At 45.8% G+C, this 21,451-nt stretch overlaps 2 protein-coding genes and 1 long non-coding RNA gene across 4 annotated transcripts; all 3 read right to left on the bottom strand.

The window, feature by feature from the left end:
* Window positions 1-714: 714 nt before the first annotated feature.
* On the bottom strand, window positions 715-4,924 carry LOC135826828 (uncharacterized). Of its 2 annotated transcripts, none has more exons than XM_065339432.1 (5): window positions 4,750-4,924; window positions 4,079-4,147; window positions 3,105-3,258; window positions 1,879-1,959; window positions 715-1,446 (listed from the first exon to the last, which is right to left on the bottom strand). In XM_065339432.1, exons 1-5 carry the CDS (start codon window positions 4,918-4,920, stop codon window positions 1,364-1,366), a joined length of 558 nt encoding a protein of 185 aa, XP_065195504.1. In that variant the 5' UTR covers window positions 4,921-4,924; the 3' UTR covers window positions 715-1,363. The 2 variants fall into 2 exon arrangements, with proteins under 2 accessions (XP_065195504.1, XP_065195511.1); XM_065339439.1 differs by having other exon boundaries at window positions 715-1,433.
* Window positions 4,925-9,905: 4,981 nt separating this feature from the next.
* LOC135826818 (enolase-phosphatase E1-like) lies at window positions 9,906-12,825 on the bottom strand. The gene has a single exon (XM_065339424.1). The coding sequence runs from the start codon at window positions 12,677-12,679 to the stop codon at window positions 11,900-11,902; it is 780 nt and encodes a 259-aa protein (XP_065195496.1). The 5' UTR covers window positions 12,680-12,825; the 3' UTR covers window positions 9,906-11,899.
* LOC135826825 (uncharacterized) lies at window positions 9,906-16,176 on the bottom strand. The gene is made up of 2 exons (XR_010555335.1): window positions 15,625-16,176; window positions 9,906-10,727 (listed from the first exon to the last, which is right to left on the bottom strand). It is a non-coding gene; the product is annotated as an uncharacterized LOC135826825 (long non-coding RNA).
* Window positions 16,177-21,451: the final 5,275 nt, after the last annotated feature.

Below are 21,451 nucleotides of genomic sequence, written 5' to 3'. Positions count from 1 at the left end.
ATCCCTAAAAATAGTTTCCAGGAACTACTCTGCTACTTGAGGGTTGATCACGAAGATGGTCTCCGGACACGACGTCGAACGGAAATTATTCGTTTGCTATGAGTCGCGACACCACGTTCTCCTTTCGCTCGTAAATGTATTTATCACAGTAGTCAAAGAATGACCAACCTGGCTGAGAAAAATCCAGCAGGTTGGCCCAGCAGCAGCCATTTCCGGGGTAATGGACTTAAATGTAGAGTTTGCAGGATGAGCATGGCAAGCAAATGCTCTTTTATTTTTCCGTAAACTGACGAGAGGTCGCCCTTTCGCTGCGCGCAATGCCAGCTGCTGGTCTCCAAGATAGTGCACCTGCCATTGGTTCTTCCTTTTAAAAGGTACCTTTTACCCCAAGGATTTCTGTTTCTGCACATATTGCCGAAAATAATTCCAAGCAGGTATGTTTAAGTCCAGTGGAGTCATAATTATGATGCCTCCGGTACTTCTAGGGTAGTTGAAATGTTGGTAGTTCTAGGGTTAAAACTATTTCTGATAGCTCCTTGTATGTATTTGGTGTTGGGTAAAGGATGGAGGTCTTAGCTATCTACAGAATGCACTAGTAGATGTCTACTGGTACAAGATAATTGCAATCCAAATAATGTTCAGACAACAACATACAACTTCTGAAATAGGGAATTTGACCCCATTCCCATAGCACTGCACATCCGAACCAGTTACTTTGTTTTACAATGTTTCAGCGCTTGGCCATCATCAGGTAATAGGAACAATGAGTACGAATTCCTTATTTCAGAGATGAAGTTGCAAGAAGCCTCGACTCTTCTTCAGAATATTGCGACATGTCACTTGAACTGTGGCACCTTTGTTTACATAATTACAAATGCACATGCAAAAAACGCACATTGAAGATATTAGCATGCTGGCAACAGAATCAGATATTCAACGACAGTCGTTTCCTGCGGGATTCCATGCTCGGTCCAAAAAAATTCCAAATAAAAAAACTGCACAGAAATCCATGATGCTAATTCCCATACCAGAGATGATGAAATATAAGAACAAAGACCAAGAAGTGTGCATGTGGCAGGCAGACAGGGTCACTTGAACAACAATTCAGACCTAATCACGTGACGAATGTAAGGGATTTTGCCATGAGAAAAGCTCGATCACTATTAGTATACAACCATTGTGCTAAGAACATCAATTTATTGAAGAAAGCATCCTTGGCTGAATCTCCGAATCTGGAAAGCCACAAGAAACTGGAATAGAGAATTATGTAACAAGATGCAGTTGTAACTCTGACGACAGTATCAGTTGCGACTCCGACAGCACTAGCAGCAACCCATGCGATTATTATGTGCTATGCATTTCACTATGATTGCCTGCGGCATCTGCAGGGTGGCATGCATTCCTCGTCAGTTACTCGTGCCGTTTCAGTCAGCCTGCAGGTGACACCTCAACACACACACACACACACACACACACACACACACACACACACACACACATACACACACACACACACACACACACACACACACACACACACAAACAAACAAACACAAACTGCCGACATAAGGATGGAACGGAGACATAAGGATCATTGCCAACCACAAGACTGAGAACCACAAGAGAATTGAGATGTATAATAGCAATAGAGAACCCAGCCATCAACAATCGGCACACATTGTGCCATCATCATCACCTATATGTACATGCACCCTGCTTCCTCGTTCACACCTCATCTTATAAATAAATACGTGTCTTCCATATATACCCAGGGAAACTGTTGTTAGAATCCTGCAATGACGTCAAAGTGCGTACAGGCTGCTTCAATACCCCACCGCTTGTCAACAGATACTTATCATGAGTATGGCAAGAACTTACCTATATATAGATCACCCAGGCTAATTTCGTCACTGCCACTCAAGTTAAGGTACAGCTCCATGCTGATCCCATCTTGTATATCTGATCCGGGGCAATGTACAGCAATTAAACACACAGATAGAGACACACACACATACACACACACACACACGTACACACACACGCACACACACACACGCACATACACACACACACACACACGCGCGCGCGCGCGCGCACAAGATGAAATTCATCGCGAGCGCTGACCTGAACATTACCGGAATCATGGCGGAATATGATTAGTACTTTGGAGCATGAGGGCAGGAATCACAGCAGTTACTAGTAGTCATAGCTGGGGGTGAACGTACGCCAAACGAGTTCATCCTCACATACTAGTAGTTTATAATGATACAGTTTGAGTACCATCAATCATCAATCATAATTATAGCATTAAAAGTGCTGGAAAGCCATACAATCAGGAATCAGGAGAGGCCAATATAATGGCAGAAATGTATTGGCAGCGGAAGGCGAACAAGGTATAAAATAGATTAATGCAGTCTGGAAACAGCCGTACAGCCGACACACCATGTCTAGTTAAACAGCACACGTTTAAAAATGAATAAGTGCATTGCAGTGCACTAACACATGTTGAACACTATCTGCATTGAGCAGCCACTACATAAAGTAACAGCAATGCACCAACCACATTTTTTTACTGGGAACACAGCCCTACCAAGAGACATGTGGAGACAAACACAAAACAAGACACAGGGGATGTAGGGGCGACGTGCCGATGTACAGGGAGCAGATTTTTTAAATTCCTACTCCGAAGCAGAATGCACGATCATCCAATAGTGCTGTCACTGGGAGGCATAACGTATTTTGTGACCTGGAATAAGGGATATGTGTGGGACACATGGCATGGCCTATGACTGTTGGCCACTTGAACCATGTGACGTGATTGTGGCATAGTACATCATGGTACGGGAAAGTTTTTTTTTCACGGCCGTCGGGTGATGGCGTTGAACTTAAGTCAAACATTTCTGTTCTGTGCCCCGTTGAGGGTAAAAAATTGAAAAAATTCACAGTGAAATCCTTGCCATTTGTAACATTTCTGAGGTGGATAATGCCTTCCTAAAGGAAGTAGGATGCAATGATACAAGTAATGCGGGGGGGGGGGGGGGGGGGGGAGTCTGCGTTCTTGCTTCATAATTAAAAGCAGTATTCTTTAGACATGAGGGAAATACCTTCAATTTGAACGCTTGCCGACTTGTGTTCTCCTACTGGAAAGGGTCCAGGCAGGATCCAATCAGCTTGGGTAGAGACTTTGTCGGCTTGAGGCAGCACACACATGTCCGTAGAAGACATTATTCCAGATGAGATCACTGACAAACGTACAACCTGTGCGTGTAAGCACGGGGAAAAACCCACATCACTAGTATCAAGAGTCCATGTAAGCACGGGGAAAAACCCACATCACTAGTATCAAGAGTCCATGTAAGCACGGGGAAAAACCCACATCACTAGTATCAAGAGTCCATGTAAGCACGGGGAAAACCCACATCACTAGTATCAAGAGTCCATAACCCCAAGAGTGTGCAGCTGGGGTCTGGCTACTGTAGGCCCACTGCGCGGCGGAATTCCAACATTACGTCATGTCGCTGAGGCACAGAGGCCAAAACTCCTCAGTCTGCGGTGCTTGGAACCAGGGCGTAGTACAAGCGCAACGAACGTGTACGTCATTTTGACATAATGTTGGAATTCCGCCGCGCGAATCCCCATGTACAGAGTTGCACACTCTTGGGGCTATGGACTCTCGCTAGTATCATACAATGCAACAGTTATGTTACCATGGTGACCACCACTTAGCACTGTCACTCTTTTTATGGATTTGACGACAAAATTGCAGCAGTTCTCACACGGTACACAGATACATGCACTAGAAATTCGTGAAGAGCCAGATAGGCCGAATTAGTTACATCACTACTATTCCCATTACTAGTGCTATGGATGCAGGGATGTAGCATCCGCAGGGTGCATGCATTTCTCGTCAGTTACTCATGACGTTTCAGTCACACGCAGCCCGCGGGTAACACGTCCACACACACACACACACACACACACACACACACACACACACACACACACACACACACACACACACACACACATACACACATTTATGTGTACGGTCTGCTTGGTATGATGAAGCAATACTTACACTGTTCGCCTTCAAATCAGTAGCATCAAAAAGCGCTTCTGTCCGTTCGTTGACTTGAATGTGAATTTTCTAACAGTTTGAACAAAAATGGAACAATGAAAAGATTACACTACACACCTTGTACAGACCATGCAAGACCCACCAAGCATTTTCGCTTGAAATCTTTTTTGTTGTCATTTTTCATCAGGTGAGAGGAGCAAAGGAAAGTTTGTTCCAAACCACCAGTTGAGCAGGGCACTTCGTTGCCCACTCTCGGCCCACTGTTGTGAAAGTAACAATAAAATTTCCTCCTCAAGAAGGCTCTCACCAATAAAAATAATAATAACATATATATATTTTATTTTTATTGTTATTAGATCAGTATAATAACAATAAAACCAGTACAATGTAGAGTACTCACTACTCAGCAGTAGAGTGGTGATGTCAGTGACACTTCATTTGCAAACGCACACCATTGCCAAACAGAAGAACCTGCTCTTGGTGACATGATGAGATTATCATTGTCAAACAGTGGAATTTGTTTTCTAAAAGTGGTTGAAGGTGGAGTGACGTAACATGACAATGCCACATTGTCTTTAATACTGATAATAGACATCGGCTCACTAATTGGTTGTTCGTCTGGAGCAAGTCAGCGCTGGTTTAAAAACAACATCTGAATACACGTTACTTGCCATTTTTCCATCCACCTGGAGGTTTACATTCAGCGAAGTCATCTTCAGTGTTGACTTCTCCAGGTGATGTCCTTGCAGACTGGTAGCAGATTCGTGTGATGCACCATCAGGTGCGCCACATACTCTTCTCTTCCCTTCAGCTGGTGGTTTGTTCTCCTTGTCTTGGCGCATGTTACTACAATGAAATAATGAAAGCACATCGAATCCACAATCAGAAAGCCATCACTAGTACTATAGATCAGTATAATATTCACATTAGCGTACATGTGAGGATGTTATGTCCATTATGTCCAATCCCATAATAATTATGGGGTTGGACATAACATCCACTATTTTACTTGAACTGACTATCACTTGCAAAGTTCTCCTTGCAAACGGAAGAAGTGAACAAAAAGCGTACTTGAAAGCGTGCCATGCACCTTTTTGAAAGGAGACTACGAACATCAGGAAAAGAGATTTCTTCGGCAACTACAAACAGTATTGGAGTCGTGCCTTTCTTTCCCAAGTCGCATGAAAGATACCGGTAGCTTGAAGGAACTTTGACGGCGAGATGGGCAGACGCGTTGGCGGTGCAGCTCCCAGAAAAGGCAAAAGTTGGAAGCCAGCAAGTAAAGTAAAATGCGCAAGTAAAATAGTCAGTTGACACAGTCGTCAAGGTATCTTCCATTTTCGGGGCACTTCAGCAGGCAAACGGTTAAGGTGGCTCCTACCCCTCGGGTCCAAATTTTTTTTGTTTGAAACGTGGCTACAAATGATTGTACTTTGTTCCGTAGGATATCTAGTGTACGGAGACAAAATTTTATCAAGTTCTACCGGCCGGTTTCACTCGGGGGAGGGGCCAAACATAGCATACTCACAATTGCCAATTTAGGCCAAAAAACACCGGAAAACCACTTTTTTGGCCGTAGCACTCGTAGTTACCCCATTTTTCTTGATGTCCAACATCAGGACAGTAGTATACTTGCTAAATACCAGCATAAGCTTAAGAAGTGGGTAGAATTCTGCTAGAAGGTGACCTTTTTCTCTTTTCGGAATCATCCCATTTCAGCGCACACGTCCCACATATTAGCCCCGCCCACAAGTATTTGACACTGGACTTGCCCTGTATTCGATGGTTATGCTATCATAACCTAATAATGGTACTGTGTAGCAAGTTTGAGCAGGTTCTACCGAAGGTAACTCTTGAAATAAAACTTTGAAGTGTCAAGTGATGCCATATTTTCAAGAATCAGCACATTGCACTGGGACATTGTCCAACGCCTTAGAACCCCTGACTCCACCATATGACAGATACATATCTTGCAATAATTGATTGCAACATCTTCAGAACATAGTAGTAGAGCTTTGGATCAAGTTTTAGCAGTTTCCACCGAAGCTAACTACCAAAATAAAACTTTGAAGTCGCCCACATACTAAATGCAATAGCTGAGCATGTGCATTGAGTGTATGGTCTAAAGGTTTTCACAACTAGCTCCAATGCGGCAGATACGTGTCTTACATTACTTGATTGCAACATCTTCAGAACATAGTATTAGAGCTTTGGATCAAGTTTTAGCAGTTTCCACCGAAGCTAACTACCGAAATAGAACTTTGAAGTCGCCCACATACTAAATGCCATAGCTGAGCATGTGCATTGAGTGTATGGTCTAAAGGTTTTCACAACTAGCTCCAATGCGGCAGATACGTGTCTTACATTACTTGATTGCAACATCTTCAGAACATAGTAGTAGAGCTTTGGATCAAGTTTAGACAGTTTCTACCGAAGCTAACTACCAAAATAGAACTTTGAAGTCGCCCACATACTAAATGCCATACATGTAGCTGAGCATGTGTATTGAGTGTACATGTATGCTCTAGTGTTTTTCACAACTTTCTCCAACATGAAGCCAATACTGATGTGGAATTTTTTGACTGCTTTGTCCAAAACACAGTGCTGAAGCAATGCACATTGGGCACTTTCTACTGGTAATGCAATTATTATTATACAGTGTTTGCTGCCAACATAGCAAGCAATACTGCTATACTAAATGCGTATTCCATTGGGTACGGTGCAATGGCTTTTCACTTCGCATCTAGCCACTGTTCTTCGTGCATTACTTGAATGCTTAGTCTCCATGGTAATGAAGCTAAGAGCCACACTGGAGAAGTTTCTACTGAAGCTAACTACCAAAAATATAAAATTTCCAAGATGCTACTATTACATAAAGTAGCTGTGTGCAATGCCACTCTGTTGAACACAGTAAGCAAAATTGAGTCACTAAAACCCTATTTGCCAGATATAAGCTGTTGAGACTGATAGCAGCTGAGCTGTATGATCTGATATGGATGGCGGTTCCACACTGACCAGCACATGTACACGTGCACAGGCAGAAGAACATACAAGTAATACACCTAACGTTACTTCGAAGTCCATCATGTAAATACAAGCGTATATACAAGCATCACTCCTGTTCTCCACAACCTGCAGTCCAGGGCCACTCCAGCTGGTCAGAGTGCAATAATTTCTGCAGCAGGCTTGACTTGGAAAGCTAATCACAACTGCCATGGCTGCAACATGAGTATTACCAGCGCTTTTAAAGCGCTACTTGTATTATATTATTGTCAATCCATTGTGGTGCATGGCACTCGTTTTCAACAACCGAGTTTATGTCATTAGTTGCATATCCAACGCCAATAGAAAAAAGAAGGGGTGGGGCAAATTACCACGGTTCAACACTAGTCATATTGAACGGCGTTATGCCATGCCAGGCGCGCACACAAAACGCCCGCGCGAGTGCGCATGCATATACACACCCGGGTAACACACATTCGTGCGACTCTACATAGCCTGCACTGTCGTTCTATGTCATAGGAGTGAGTGCACACACATTTATATATATATATGTACATGTAGATTGCCTAATTTTGCATACGTAATAAAATTGTGTAAGTATACACACATGTGCGTGCACATATAGATAGACTCAGCGGCATACGCATGAGTGTGTGCCGATAGGGCCACATGCCAATTATCGGATTAGTCTGTGAAAGTTGCACGGCACGACAAACTTTCGAACAGTCTAAAGATATGACACAATGAATGTGGAATACCCACCAGTGTGTAAGACCATTTCATACCTATTTCGCAGCGTTTGTGATTTTCGGAACGTCCCTGTTGATATTTGATGTCCTCACTTGGTTGATGACACAGTCACAAATTATCAAATTCACCTCCAATGCCATCCAATCTGCGTTCCGCGATACATGTACAGTGAACGGTGTTGAGGAAAGCCATGCAGCAATAGAACAGTCGAGACTCCCAAGCAGAGGATACAATTCAACAGCGTATTGAAGTACGAATTGTTGTAAACAATTTTCAAGACACAATTACAAAATTTGAAGTGCGTCTTGAAACGTGTTTGAAGTGCTTCGATGTATTTACCTTCGATCTCCCTGAATCGATCCATCCACAGCTACGCGACAAATTTACCAGTCAGTGCGGGAGATGATCAAGCAAGTTATATTTGAAGGTCGCGAGATGTCAGTGGCACTGGCAGGAAATCTACACAAGCGTATTCTGAAATAATTTTCTAAGACTCAGGCGTGATTCAAGAGCGGACTTTGATTTCTCCCTTCTTATAGTACGAGCACCAGTCGACATTGCATTCTTGGAAAATCTTCTGCGAGTGCTGCCTTCCCCTTTCATAGAAAGAACGAGTGAAGAGGGACACTAGCAGCAGGTTCTAACTAGGTCGCCAGAATTGCAGAAAAGCGAGAAGACGTTTCCTACAACGATTGATCGCACAAAAATCATCGCTACCGAAAAATTTACTGAAAATCTACACTTTTCAAACGATGCGCGCGCAGAGGGTGTGAGCCACCTTAACCATGCTAAACCCCGCTGCACCCGGCCCTACTCCGTACTCGGCTCCAATCTGCCATGGGCCTGTGCGTGCCAGTTTCCCATTCGGTTGCGGGGCAGGGGCGCTTTGCTTGCAAGGCCAAGTGTGCTGTATTATCATGATTATGGAATGCCCTCCCCAGCGACATCCGTGCCATCCATCATGCTCGGCAGTTTCGCACGCAGGTAATCCCCTATAGTAGTATACCTGTAACCTGTGGCTCTAGATCCCGAACACAAGCGAAATCTTCTGTTTTTTCTGTTCTCTTTCTGTTGTACCCGATCTCCCTCTGATGTGTAGTAAATAGTGGATATAACGTGCCCCTTTGATTTTCGATAATTTATCACTATATCCGGTGCATCACTATATCCGATTTGCATGTATGACTGACACATGGCAAATGACTGTGCATGAAATGATGCGTACACGCTGGAAAAAGCATGAAAAGCAGCCACGTGTACATGTGGCTGCTTACAGCATACAGGGAAGAATTTTCTCTCAATCACGTCTGCTGCCAGATGCATCCAGGCAACACTGGATCAGTTTTGGAAGAAATAAACTAAATTTGAAGAACAATTGTTTTGTGATCATCACTCTTGATCAGTATATACGATATTTTCCTGTGCATTTGATATGGTTTGCTTCCTGAAGCCCATCACAATAAGCGATATATCGGTATAGCCGATAATAGTGTGTATAGTGATATTTTAGCTGTATTTTTTGTGATTTGATTTTGATTTCGGCGAGTTCGATCATTATAGCCGGTATATCGTTACAACCGGTCACTTTATAAACGATACTCACTGTACTGGGTTCTATGCCCGTTTGAATTTGCGAACGGCAAAGTAAAATATGCGACCAAGGCGGGGTATACTAGTACACAAAACAGCCATTGGTTGCACCCACTTGAGCATAGGCAACACTGAGTTTCGCAACAGCATCACGTGACAAGGTTTAATAGGTGGACCTTTCCGTTTCAAAAGCTGAGTAGAACAGGAGCAGGCAAGCTAGAGTCAGTCTGCAACAAAACTCGAAAGATTCCTTGGAGGTCTCACTGGTAACCCAATCTCACGAGAAATATCAAAATCAGAGAGGAGTTTTGTCAACTTCAAACTGATTCAGTCATTGACTGCAATTGAAACCAGGGAATAGCAAAACACCGTATTATACTATCCATGCAGCCTCATGATTTAAACAGAGTGTAGGAAACGTGTATTGAATATCATAATCGAAGAACCCTGGCACTGAGGATCACCGTGACATGTAATACCACTATGATGGGTCCACCATTGTTGTTCTTATCAGTGTTGAATTTTATTAAAAGTCACAGCCCAAACAGGCGGTAGCACCTTCTTTAATGCGTGTGACTCAGCACATTGTGAAAAACAATGGGAATGGGGCGGGGAGACAAGGTAAGAAAACTAGGTCATAGCAAAGATTTCACTGCAAGTATAGAATGAATGAAGCCGCGGGTAAAGAAATCTGCTGGAAATGTTCATCGCCTAGCCGTACCTATGATTTGACCGATAATATCCATTGTTAGACCATTGAAGCGACCCACAGGAACAACTGAATACTATGGCAACAACGGTTACGTGGAGATTCGAGGCAGGCGGAGGCAGGTGAAGGAAGCTGATCACTACAACACATGCGTTCTGTGCTAGGATAGATTCCAGTCGTTAAAGACAGCTGATAGCACCAAGGGCAAGGGAAGCTGCAGCAAGCCGCTGATCGTCCTGCGCACCCATCCTGCCATCAGGACATCAGGCACCAGGCAGCCAAGGTATACAAACAAGGCATGGTCAATAGCCATCCCCTCAACAGGCAGCGGAAGCTGTTCCGTCACCAGGATTCCATAGGCTCAACATACAAGCTTGGTCTTGCTTCATGAAGTTCGCCGTTAAAACACAGCAGCAGCAGCAGGACGGATAGGAGCAATCAGAGCAGCGTCTTCAGCAAACTCCACATGGCTTAGGCTTGATGACTGCAGATATTGTGACCGTGGAGGGTTGAGCAGGTTTCCATTGATAAGAAATCTGAAATCCAGGCCCGCGCCAGGACAAGCACAAGCCATTTCACAACGCCATCGTTCAAACGCTAGAGAGAAATACATGTAGAGGTTGAAAGATACACACATACACACACACACACACACACACACACACACACACACGCGGACGCGCGCATATATGCATGCATAAACGCACAGACACACAGTTATTCTGATACAGTAAAAGCATCCGGGGCTTCAAACCAAGACAGGACTAAATGCTTCAGAATGACATATCTACTTCAAACAAACAAAGCAGATAGGAATATCACTGGTTTGACTCAGTGCTGAAAGCAATTTGATGTGTTTTTCGGCATTGTATGAAAAATGGGTTCACTGAATATAGTGTTAATGCAGATACAAAACTAAAAGAAGTCTGTGACTAGCGCTACTCCGAATAACATTGATGACAATGCAAACGAAGCGTATGTGAGCATGTGTGTGAGTGTGTGGGTGCATGCGTGTGTGTGTATGCGTGTGTGTGCGTGTGTGTGCGTGTGTGTGTGTTGTACATGTGTGTGTGTGTATGTGTGCGTGCACGCGTGTGTATGTGTGTGTGTGTGTGTGTGTGTGTGTGTGTGTGTGTGTGTGCACGCATGCGTGCGTGCAAGCCCAAGTGCTCGTGGGCAGGGGAGTGAGAACAGGAGCAAGGTGGTGAAGCACGGACAGACCCAATGACTAGGGGTCACGCGATTCTCAATGGACCAATGGAGGGTTCCACATTGCCTGGTACCTCTGATGATGATGATAATGATGATGGCAATGGTTCGGTACTTCTCACCTTCTCTTCATGGCCCAGTCTGGAGCAGTTCAAACGGGCATTACTCATCTCTGGAGACGCTGACCGTACGTGTTGAAGGATGAGTATCCTCGGTAAACTGCTTGCTACCAAGTAGGCAGGTGGAGTGTAAGATACAGCATCTATTGATGGAGTGCAGCACCTGCTCTATGACCGAGTCCCAAAATCTGTGCGGTCATCGCTGATCGCCATGGGCACTGTGGTAGATACCTTCTGCAATCACTATTGATCACCATGGAGATTGGGGTAGATATCTTCTGCAATCGTCGCTGATCACCATTTGCACCGGGGTAGATGCCTGTACAGTCGACTCACCTAATCTTGACCACTGTGTTATGTTTATTCAGCAAGACCTGACAGAGCTGGGTCAGAGGGCCAGAACACGAACAGTTCGCGGGCCAGTTTTGGCACCAGAGATCGCTACTCCGTTGTGTTATCATCTTCCAGTGTCAACTGAAGTACGTCAAATGACTGAATGATGGGAGCAAACCTCGATCGCTCAGGATCCAGACACGGGTTGCCAGGCCGATCGGCAATGAGTGTCTGTAGTCCTGCCGCATGCGCGGCCTCCACTTCTCCAATCATGTCAGCAATAAACACAACTGACCGCGGCTCGAAGCCCATTTCTTTACAGATGGCAGTGTAACTAGCTGGATCTGTCTTTCTCCCTGTTGTTGTATCAAAATAAGCATCGATGTACGGCACCAAGGAGCCAACATTGGAATGCTTGAATAGTAAGTTCTGTGCTTTCGTACTGCCAGACGAATATATAATCACGCCAATGCCCGACTCCTTCCACGACTTGAACGCAGGCAAAACATCATCATACACCAGGCCCTCCAAAAGGCCCTCCTCGTAGAAGGTTGCCAGAATGTGGCCTTGCAGGGTTTTCAGCGCTGCTGCTTCTCTGCCACTGGTCATCTGATCCTCAGCTATCTCAGTGATTCTAGCATGCAGACCACGATCCAGCACACCGGACACAGTAGCACAATCACGTGAGATCAGATCGCCGTCAGCTTCCTGAAGAAGTAACCTGAGGGAAAGCTGAACTTCTGCCACATCCCAACATTTCTCCAGCATGGACGAAAAATGCTGGCGCATCAAGCTTCGGATTGTCTCCGACAAGAAGTTGAACGGAGTGGTGGTGCCAATTATGTCCGATATAATGGCTTTTACAGTCAAACGCACGGGCTTGTCCATGCTCACAATTCTGCGAGGTCGGGCCTATCTCAATCTCATGCTCTATACTGTAAACTGAAAGTATGATTGTATCTTGTTGGGAATATTGGTCTGGGCACAATGCAGCATGGATTATGGTTTGGTAGCAAATATTCAAACCTGTGAAAATGATTTTGATTTTGTCATTGAGATTTTTTTTCTCCTTCGAGATTCCCTAATGACGTCACTTGGGTCAATGCTGTACAAGTCATGTACACATGCATGACTACTGACTACAAGTACAACTGTATCTGTGACTGTAAGACATAATTATAACGAGGAAGCAAATCTAACGTTTTAACGGATGACATTTCTTCGTTATAATAAGATCCGTTGAGGCCGTACTGCTTCATATTAGTCCGTGAGCCAAAACTCAAAATCACAAGTGCCGTTGCACTCTCGGAGGGACAAGTCGCCGCTTACAGTGTTGGTCAAGGACATCACAAAGGATACGTTTTCGCTTGTTGGACGTTCCAGAACCGATCCAGAGACCTTCGGGAGGGCTTCTTTTCTCGACCAAATTCCACCGTGAGAACAAATATTTTTACGCGAGTGGTGAGGTGTGCATCGGACGAGTAAGCACAAAAGTACGATTTCGGGTGGAATGAGGAAAAATAATTTATTTTTTAGAAGATAACGACGTTGACGACAATATTTGGGGTTTTGTGATCACTTTATTGAAGTTTATTCCTTTCGTGTACATTGATGTTGTTTGACAACAATGGAAGAGGAGGAAGACGTTTCTAGTGGCAGCGAGGTGCCAGATGGGGCAGCTGACGGCAACGAAGTGGCAAATGACAGCCCAGCGGAGTAATATTGCTGGAATTTATGTCTGTGTGACAGCACCCAATTTAGTAGAAACGAGAAGCCTGCAGCGAGTAATATCGAGACTACAAGTTGGCGTCGCATCGTCAGCGCTGTTCGAGAGAAGGACGACCATGTCTGGGATTTTCTTTGCCAGCACAAGGGCTCAGGGAAGAGCAAATGGTGTGGCTGGTATCATGGAAAGTGCTACACCAATTGCACGCATGTGATCCTGAGCATTTGCAACACTGGAGAAGACCAGTGCCTCTGATTTTGCTTTATCTATACTTACTGACAGTGATGTGCATGTAGTAGTGAACCCAGAGCCACATCCTAAGGCCAACAAGGGGCTACCTACCAGGAGCTTAGTGGCTGATACGAACAACGAATGCCATGAAAGCAGAGCACGGTGTCAACACAACACCGAGAACTGGTCCACCCAGAGTTTACGGAAGGGAATGTTTTGTTGCAGGCAGCACTGGAGAGGGCAAGACGACAAGTAGCGAGGGTGAAACCAGCGCTGCTGGAGGTCCAAGCCAGAGCACCTGGCTGCTTGACGAGGAACATACTATACCATTGTCTGTGTATGTGTGCCAGTGTGTGCATGCGTGTGTGCGTGCACGTTTCTGTGTATGCGCGTGCGTGTGCGCGCGCGCGTGCATGTGTGTGTGTGTGCTCGTGCGTACATGTGTGTGTGTGCGCGCGCGCGTGCATGTTTGTGTGTGCGTGCGCGGGTGCATGTGTGTGCGTGCTAGGCGCTTTCCTTTGTTGGTGACACCACCCCAGGCTACAACTGCGGGCCGGATGGTGGGTGTCGGGGCACGGTGTTGCCACAATCACTGTGGTCAGTGTGATCCGTGTTTCAGGTCAGTGGTGGGTTTTAGCTCACTGCAGCCAAAGCGATCATGTTGCAAGTCAACCCGAGGGTTCCAGCTGCACAACTGCAACAAATGGATTCAAGAAAAGTCTAGATCTCGCTAGGACGTTGATGCGAGCAGCGCCTCAGCCAAACTCTCCATGTCTGTCGGCCCCTCACACGAGGGGACATGTAACCGGAAACGGCAATGTTCAGGACAAGACAGGAAGTGTGTTCCGGCCGCGGGACATGCTGTTGCTGGTTTCGCAGCAGAGGAGCTTTGGCCGACCACACGTGCATCCCTAGATTGCCTTCACTCCCATCTGCTACTGGACTCTGCCTCGGTGATCAGGCAGGCACCAGGGACATCTGCTTTTCCTTCGTTCGGTCGCTGTCCGTCTTGTGAAGAGAGATCAATTTATAACTGACGGCAGCAGGACCCAACAGACAACGGGCATCGGTCATTTTGCACTCACTGAGGTGGGTCCTCCTCCTGATCCGGCGTCCTCCTGGAGTCTGTTCTTCTCCCATTGCCATTGGGGTTGCGTGCCTGGGAGACTGCATAGTCGGATTCGGCAGCTGGTCCATGTGTGTGTGTGTGCGCGTGCCTGGGAGACTGCATAAACGGATTCGGCAGCTGGTTCATGTGTATGTGCGCACGCGCGCGCGCGTGTGTGGATGTGCACGCATGCCTGAGAGTATGTATAGTTGGATTCGGCAGCTGGTTCGTGTGTGTGCCCGTGCACGCGTGTCTGGGAGACTGCATAGTCGGATTCGGCAGCTGCTTCATGTGTGTGTGTGTGTGTGTGTGTGTGTGTGTGTGTGTGTGTGTGTGCGCGCGCATGCGCACGCGTGTGGGTGCGCGCGTATGCGTGTATGTATGTATGTGGCATCATCTTATATCGGTAGTTATCTGTGTATTACTGTGTACTGCGGTGGACTGCGATAGCACACATTATGTGCCAAGATGTGCACCTAGCTGGCGATTTCCAACTGTGTTAATGTTATGTTGAGTGGAAAATGAGCAATGACAGATAGTTTTTGGTACTGTATGAGTGTGTTAGGCAATCAATAGCCAATTCCAACCTCTTGCATTGGCTGTCAGGTTGGATAGGATCAGCGCGTGCATTTACAACAGTGGTGACGTACTTCCTTTTGTACTACCGTAATGTCACATTAGCTTCAGTGTTCATATCATTCTATACTGGAGTATTCTACGTACATGTATTCAGTAATGGAGTGGTTATTATAAATATACTTCACTCACCAATTCATTGCTCGCTATTATCTACAAGTCCAATTCCAGTATGATGAAGTCAAGAGGCGATTTATCCAGCCAAGTAGAGGAACTTGGGATACGAAATCCAAGAGAAATCATTAGGGTATTCTCAGTTCAGCCATTCACGAATGTAATTGTTATTCTTCAACGCAAACTGAGTAATATTTGACCTTGAACAGGATGAAAAGAAGTTCATGGTCGGGGCAGAGTCCGCCATTCGCTCCAGAAGGTTACTCACTACAGTCTTCTACGCCTAGGAAGTGGTGAACAAATATCTCGAGAGGTATTTAGGACATTCTTTGAAGTCAGTTTAGTTCTGAACGAATGCATTGTAACTTTGCTGCAGTTTGCATGCATGATCCGGATTGATAATTCTCAGCGGTAAAAAAAATTCAAATCTAGTTTTGTGCACTGGTTTCCGCGTTATGTGCACTCGTGGAATCTGCTCATGGCTTCAAAAAATGAGAATCCGTGAACAAGCGCAAAAAAATCAAGTGAAGAAGGCGAAAATGGCCGCTGCTGTCAGAGAGCAAAGTTGGATGTTTGGCGTCTTCTGTGACCTCCCTGGATCAGTTTCGAATTGTCCAACAAGTGGAAATCACTTCAGGATACCATCCTGAAGCGGTGTGCTGAAGGATGATTTGTCCCTCTCTGGGTGCAACGGTCGATGCTAAAACAGCCGATTCTGAGATTTGGCTCACGGACTATATATGCTGTGTGTGCATATGGCAGAATACTGCAAGATCGTTAACATATGAAGAGCTTGAGAACAAAACGCTGTATGCGCCAAATCTTCAAAATCGAGATTTTTGACCCAACTGAAAGATCACATCGAGCTGAATTTGATGGCGAGGTCATTTTTGGCGAAAACGCAGTACATCCTACAGAAAACCCCATTCAAACAGTCGCTTTCAGAGCAAAACGCTGTATATCCGGCTAGGATTTTTTTTCAAAACGCAGTATACGCCAGTTGTCATAGTTATACAGTCGTGGGCAGCGCGCGTGGTGTTCAGAACGCGCAGAACACTGCTTTTTGTCATTTTTTCAAACTAGTTCGAATTATTTTTTTGAACGAGCGCTTGACTCGACTTATGGCTGTCAAATTAGCTTTCTCTTCTTCCTGACGCTGTCAAAGCTCTTGTCTTAGACATCAGCGTGGCGGAGGTGACATTAGATGGTATGAGTGAGCCAGTTGTTTTGTCTCCTGCTGGGAGAGGGCGTCTTGTGCCTATATTCTCACCCGGATATACTGCGTTTTGCCAAAAAGAAGGTGAAAAATTCAAAAAATATCAAAATCTGAGAGGTGTGGATTTTTGATGACATGGTGTTTGGGGTCCAGTATTCCTTCTGGTACTAAATCCAAATTTCCATTGGGATGGGATGTAAGACAATGTCAGAACAAAATTTTGACTTTACCCGAAAAGTGCCAAAATGGATATACCGTGTTTTGTTCTCAAGCTCTTCATATCTTCTTATGAATTTTGGACAATCGTTAAATGTGCGACTCGTTATAATAACATGTCTTACAGTACGTGACATGTACACTCGGACTGGATCTTGTGAACAATGAATGACCAGGGCTGGGCTAGGGAGTCTTATTTGCCACTCCCTGGCCTGGTGAATACAGGTACCGGTAGGCCCGGGCCCGGCGGGGGCTTGTGATGGACTTTGCTTTCCCGGCCATATGCTTGCACTGCAGCTCAGTCCAAAACTTAGCATTGTATAACATAATTATACCCCCCCCCCCCCCCCCCCAGGCCGTTTATACTCTTGATAGCACTGATAAAGTGCTTGAATTCAGCGGCTTCAGAAAAATGGAAATAGTGGCCCGGCATAGTATAGATTACTAATGTTGCAGATTCATTGATAACAGCATACAAGCAGCACAGAATTCAAGTTATTATTAGATTTATTACCCGAGTTCAAACTTTGCGGCATGTACTCTTGTTAGTACTCAGCAGGCAAAGGCTCGGTAGTACATGCAGTAGTCGCGAGGGCATTGTGAATCAGTCTCACGAAAATCCCATGATTTTGCTATCATATGATGCTAGTTTTCACAAGACGATATGCTAGTTTTCTCAAGAATATGCTTGTAGTTTTCTGCAAAACTTGCCGGATTATCACGGCTAGCCGCGGCAATGTTCAGTGCTAATTTCCAGAACTTGAAGCGCTAAACATGCTAGCCGATTACATGTACACTGAGTGTATCTGCCGGGGCCTAAATACAGCACTGATCAAGGCAATCCTGCGGCCGGACTCGGATGATGCACAATCGGATTGTGTACATGTACTCAGTACTGGGCTGTTCAGGCTATTTTGTATTTTGGTCCCTCCACAGTAGAGTCACCAAGGCAAGACAATCAATATTGGGCCGGTAAGCCCGGCCCGTGCGCCAGTAGATGATCCGCAATTGACTGGTCAGGCAGCAGAAACACTTGAAGAGTCGTCAACATCACGTCGGAGAGACTTCGCACGGTCAGGTGGAGGGAAGGCAGACGCCGGGCAGCCGGAGGCCTGGCCCAAGCGGTTGGTCTGATGGAATGGAGCCTGCAAACCATTTCAAGACACATCATCATGGGGGAAAGGTGCGGCATCAGCTCACCTGCCCTTCATGCACTCGAAGTGCAATGGATATGCTTCCACAAGGGCGTCTTTCGCCGGTCACGTGATCCTGCTGTCCTCGCCGCTATATGGGTGGGCTCTGCCACATCTCCCCGATGATAGCCTGAACAGCATGGGGAAGTCACATTCATGGCCGGAAGTTAATTGCTGCGAGTGGGGTGTGCGGGGGCAGCCGCCAGTCGGTAACTATGAGTAAGTTTTATTTGAAGTTCCGGGTCCATGGTCAGCCCTCATGCTTGGCTCACTCCAGGCCGCTATCATGACTCGGTTCATACACAACGTGACTGCACGAGTGAGAGACGTGCCGGTGACTACCACGGAGGAACGTGGCCCAACATCCGACCTGTTTGGTCCCCTTGGTCTCAGCATCACTGGAGGCCGGGCAGTCTCTGCTTTCCATGAGCGGATTGGGTTGTTGATAAATGCTGAGAAGTTTGGGTCGCATCACAGATTGGCATGGATCAGATGTAGGTTGAGTTTGCACTCATCCGCTTTCACCATGCTGTGGCCCCTTGACGGACATTTGTCTTGGAGCATATTTGAAGTTACAAAACACGCTGATACGGAAATCCTATTCAATGTTTATTCAATTGTTTATTTCCACTGCTTTATTATAGGAGTGTTTGACGGTATTCGATTAATTACCGTATTCTATCCATTGTTACGTACGTTCTGAACATATGCCGTTTACTTATTGCTAAACGAGTCTTTTCCTAGTCTTGTTCTCAAAACCAAAAAAGCAGGTGCTCAAATTGCATTGTATACCTGTGTGAAAAAGTGTTTTTCCTTTGCATCTGCAAATAATTATAATGTTACTGTATGTTTGTCACCAGGGAGTCTACCAGGTCTCCGTCGTCACACAGTGAAACCCCGCTGGCCCGGGCATGGAGAAAGCTGTGAAAATGTCTGTGGAGCGTGTTCGCAACACAATACTATTACTTTTACATGATTGTATACCATGGTATATTGTGACGACTCCTCCGCCCCCCCCCCCCCCCCCCTGGTTGCGAGTTGACCTCAGTCCTGCGTCCATCACCATGATCACATACTATTAGTAGCTAGCTGTACGAGAGCATGCATAGTGCACCCCCACCGCCATTCTCATGCCCAGGACGACAGGAGTGACTCATGGTCATGAAGACATAATCACACAGTCCCCGCATCACACCATCCGCGTTCACACGAAAATTTAGCACCACGGACTACCATGGACTTACTCACTACACTCTAGTCAAGTATCAGTGAAACCGCCAAACTGTCCAAACCAGGCCATGCAAAGCAAGAACAGCTTCTAGTACTAAAACATCACGATAGCGCGATATCGGAGCATTCCGGGCAACATGTTGCAACACAATAGCGGCTATCCGAGCAACAGCACCAAGCCGGCGCAACCATTCGGAAAACAACGCCAATGCAGCAAGATAGTTGCAGCAACCAGCAAAGCACTCAGTTGTCACGGTGCACTTCCGTAGGAGGCCATGCACAAAACTGGAAGGCCACTACTACTGCCATTGGCGTTGTTTCCCGAATGGCTGCGCCGGTTTGGTGCTGTTGCTCGGATAGCCGCTATTGTGTTGCAACATGTTGCCCGGATTGCTCCGATATCGCGCTATCGTGTTTCTCATTCTCCCCACTCGGTGAGTACAGTCTGAGTGTACGCTGTTACACTTGAAGTGTTGTAGAAGACACGTCGTTTCACTGGAAGTCAGAAGGAACTACTGTGACTGTGCCATAGTGTTCGTCACACCTGCCTGCCTATGTCCCTCACTTGTAACTCCGACGGATAGAAAACGATAATACTGTGTGTGTCTTTGCTTTCTGCTATTTGAACATTCCCATGCGCTCTCTCTCCTGTCTCTCCTCATTCTTGTTCAGGTTAGTAATAGTTGTTGCATGGTCCGCAAGAACTTGAGGATGGATGCCATTGCGTAATCATGATGATTCGCATGCATTGCACTGGTTTGAGAGGATGTACAATGTCGAGTCGACGGTAGAGGCGTCCGCATCAAGCACTGCCGCCATACTCCTGAGGTACGGGTTGTTTACGTAACGTGGAAGTACAGTCATGTACATCAGTTTCAAATTCTCTACCGTTTCAGGGACCATACTGAAGGTGTCAATACATGATTGCTGTTATAAACGGCTGAGGTAGAGTCTGTAGTGAGTCACTACTAGTGACCTTACCAAGAATCAGGCCTGGTCAGTGGCCTCGAGTCCAAAGGTACCAAAGGTACCAAATGTCATCCCGAACTGGGCAAGTTCTGAGGCTGCATGAAAGCAGGCGCGTGCGCCGTATGGGTTCCTGGGTGCCCGGAACCCCCCTTTTTTTCGCTCAAAATGCAGGATTTTGCTTCATTTTTGAAATTTTTCACGGGGGAGGCCCCCCCGGAACACCCCCTTGAAGGGCACCGGCGCACGCGCCTGTGAAAGTATGTGTATTGTACTATTACGGAGGATTAGCAAGACGAAATTCGCGTTCGCAAACATTTTTCAGTTCGCGAACTGGATTGCGAACTTTCGCATTTTTCGTTCGGAAAAGTAGTCGGAACACGAATCGCGGATTCGTGTCAGGGCAGTCATAAATTTACCACGCTCTACTGTCTGTACACAATGTACGTCGTGTCAACGTCATGCATGTGCGAATTCTGTTTGCTAATCCTTCTCATAACGCGAATTCCGTCACTGAGTTCGACTTTCCTTGGAGAGCGAACGCGAACGCGAATTTCGTCTTCCTAATCCTCCGTATTATGTAGCAGTGTAAGAAAGTAACGGTTTACGCCAGGTAATGTGCACTCACAGCCCTGTAAAAACACATGCATGGGCAAGCTATTGGCACTAGTTCTCCAAATGTTCCATGTGTCGAACGTCACTTGTATCGACTGCATCAATGGCAATATGAATATTATTCAGGGGCGTCGGACACGGTATGGTCACTACGGTATTGACCGTACCCCTTTTTGCCCCAGGTACCCTGTGACACAATACAATACACTGATCTGGGATCTAAATTTCCAAAATGTTCTGCTCAGCCACCACTCCCCCACGAGTAAATTGTACTTCAGATGGCTGGCCGTACCACACTAAAATACCTTCCAATGCCCCTGTTATTTTAATATCATTATTATTATCGAATTTTTGATAGGGCAGCAATCCCCACAGACCTGAGATGATTGTATTGAAACACTTTCGATTC

Source organism: Sycon ciliatum, chromosome 1 (genome assembly GCF_964019385.1).
Source record: "Sycon ciliatum chromosome 1, ocSycCili1.1, whole genome shotgun sequence".
NCBI classification, from domain to species: domain Eukaryota; kingdom Metazoa; phylum Porifera; class Calcarea; order Leucosolenida; family Sycettidae; genus Sycon; species Sycon ciliatum.
Note: the sequence above shows the minus strand (reverse complement) of the source record. Positions and strands in the feature narration are given on the sequence as shown.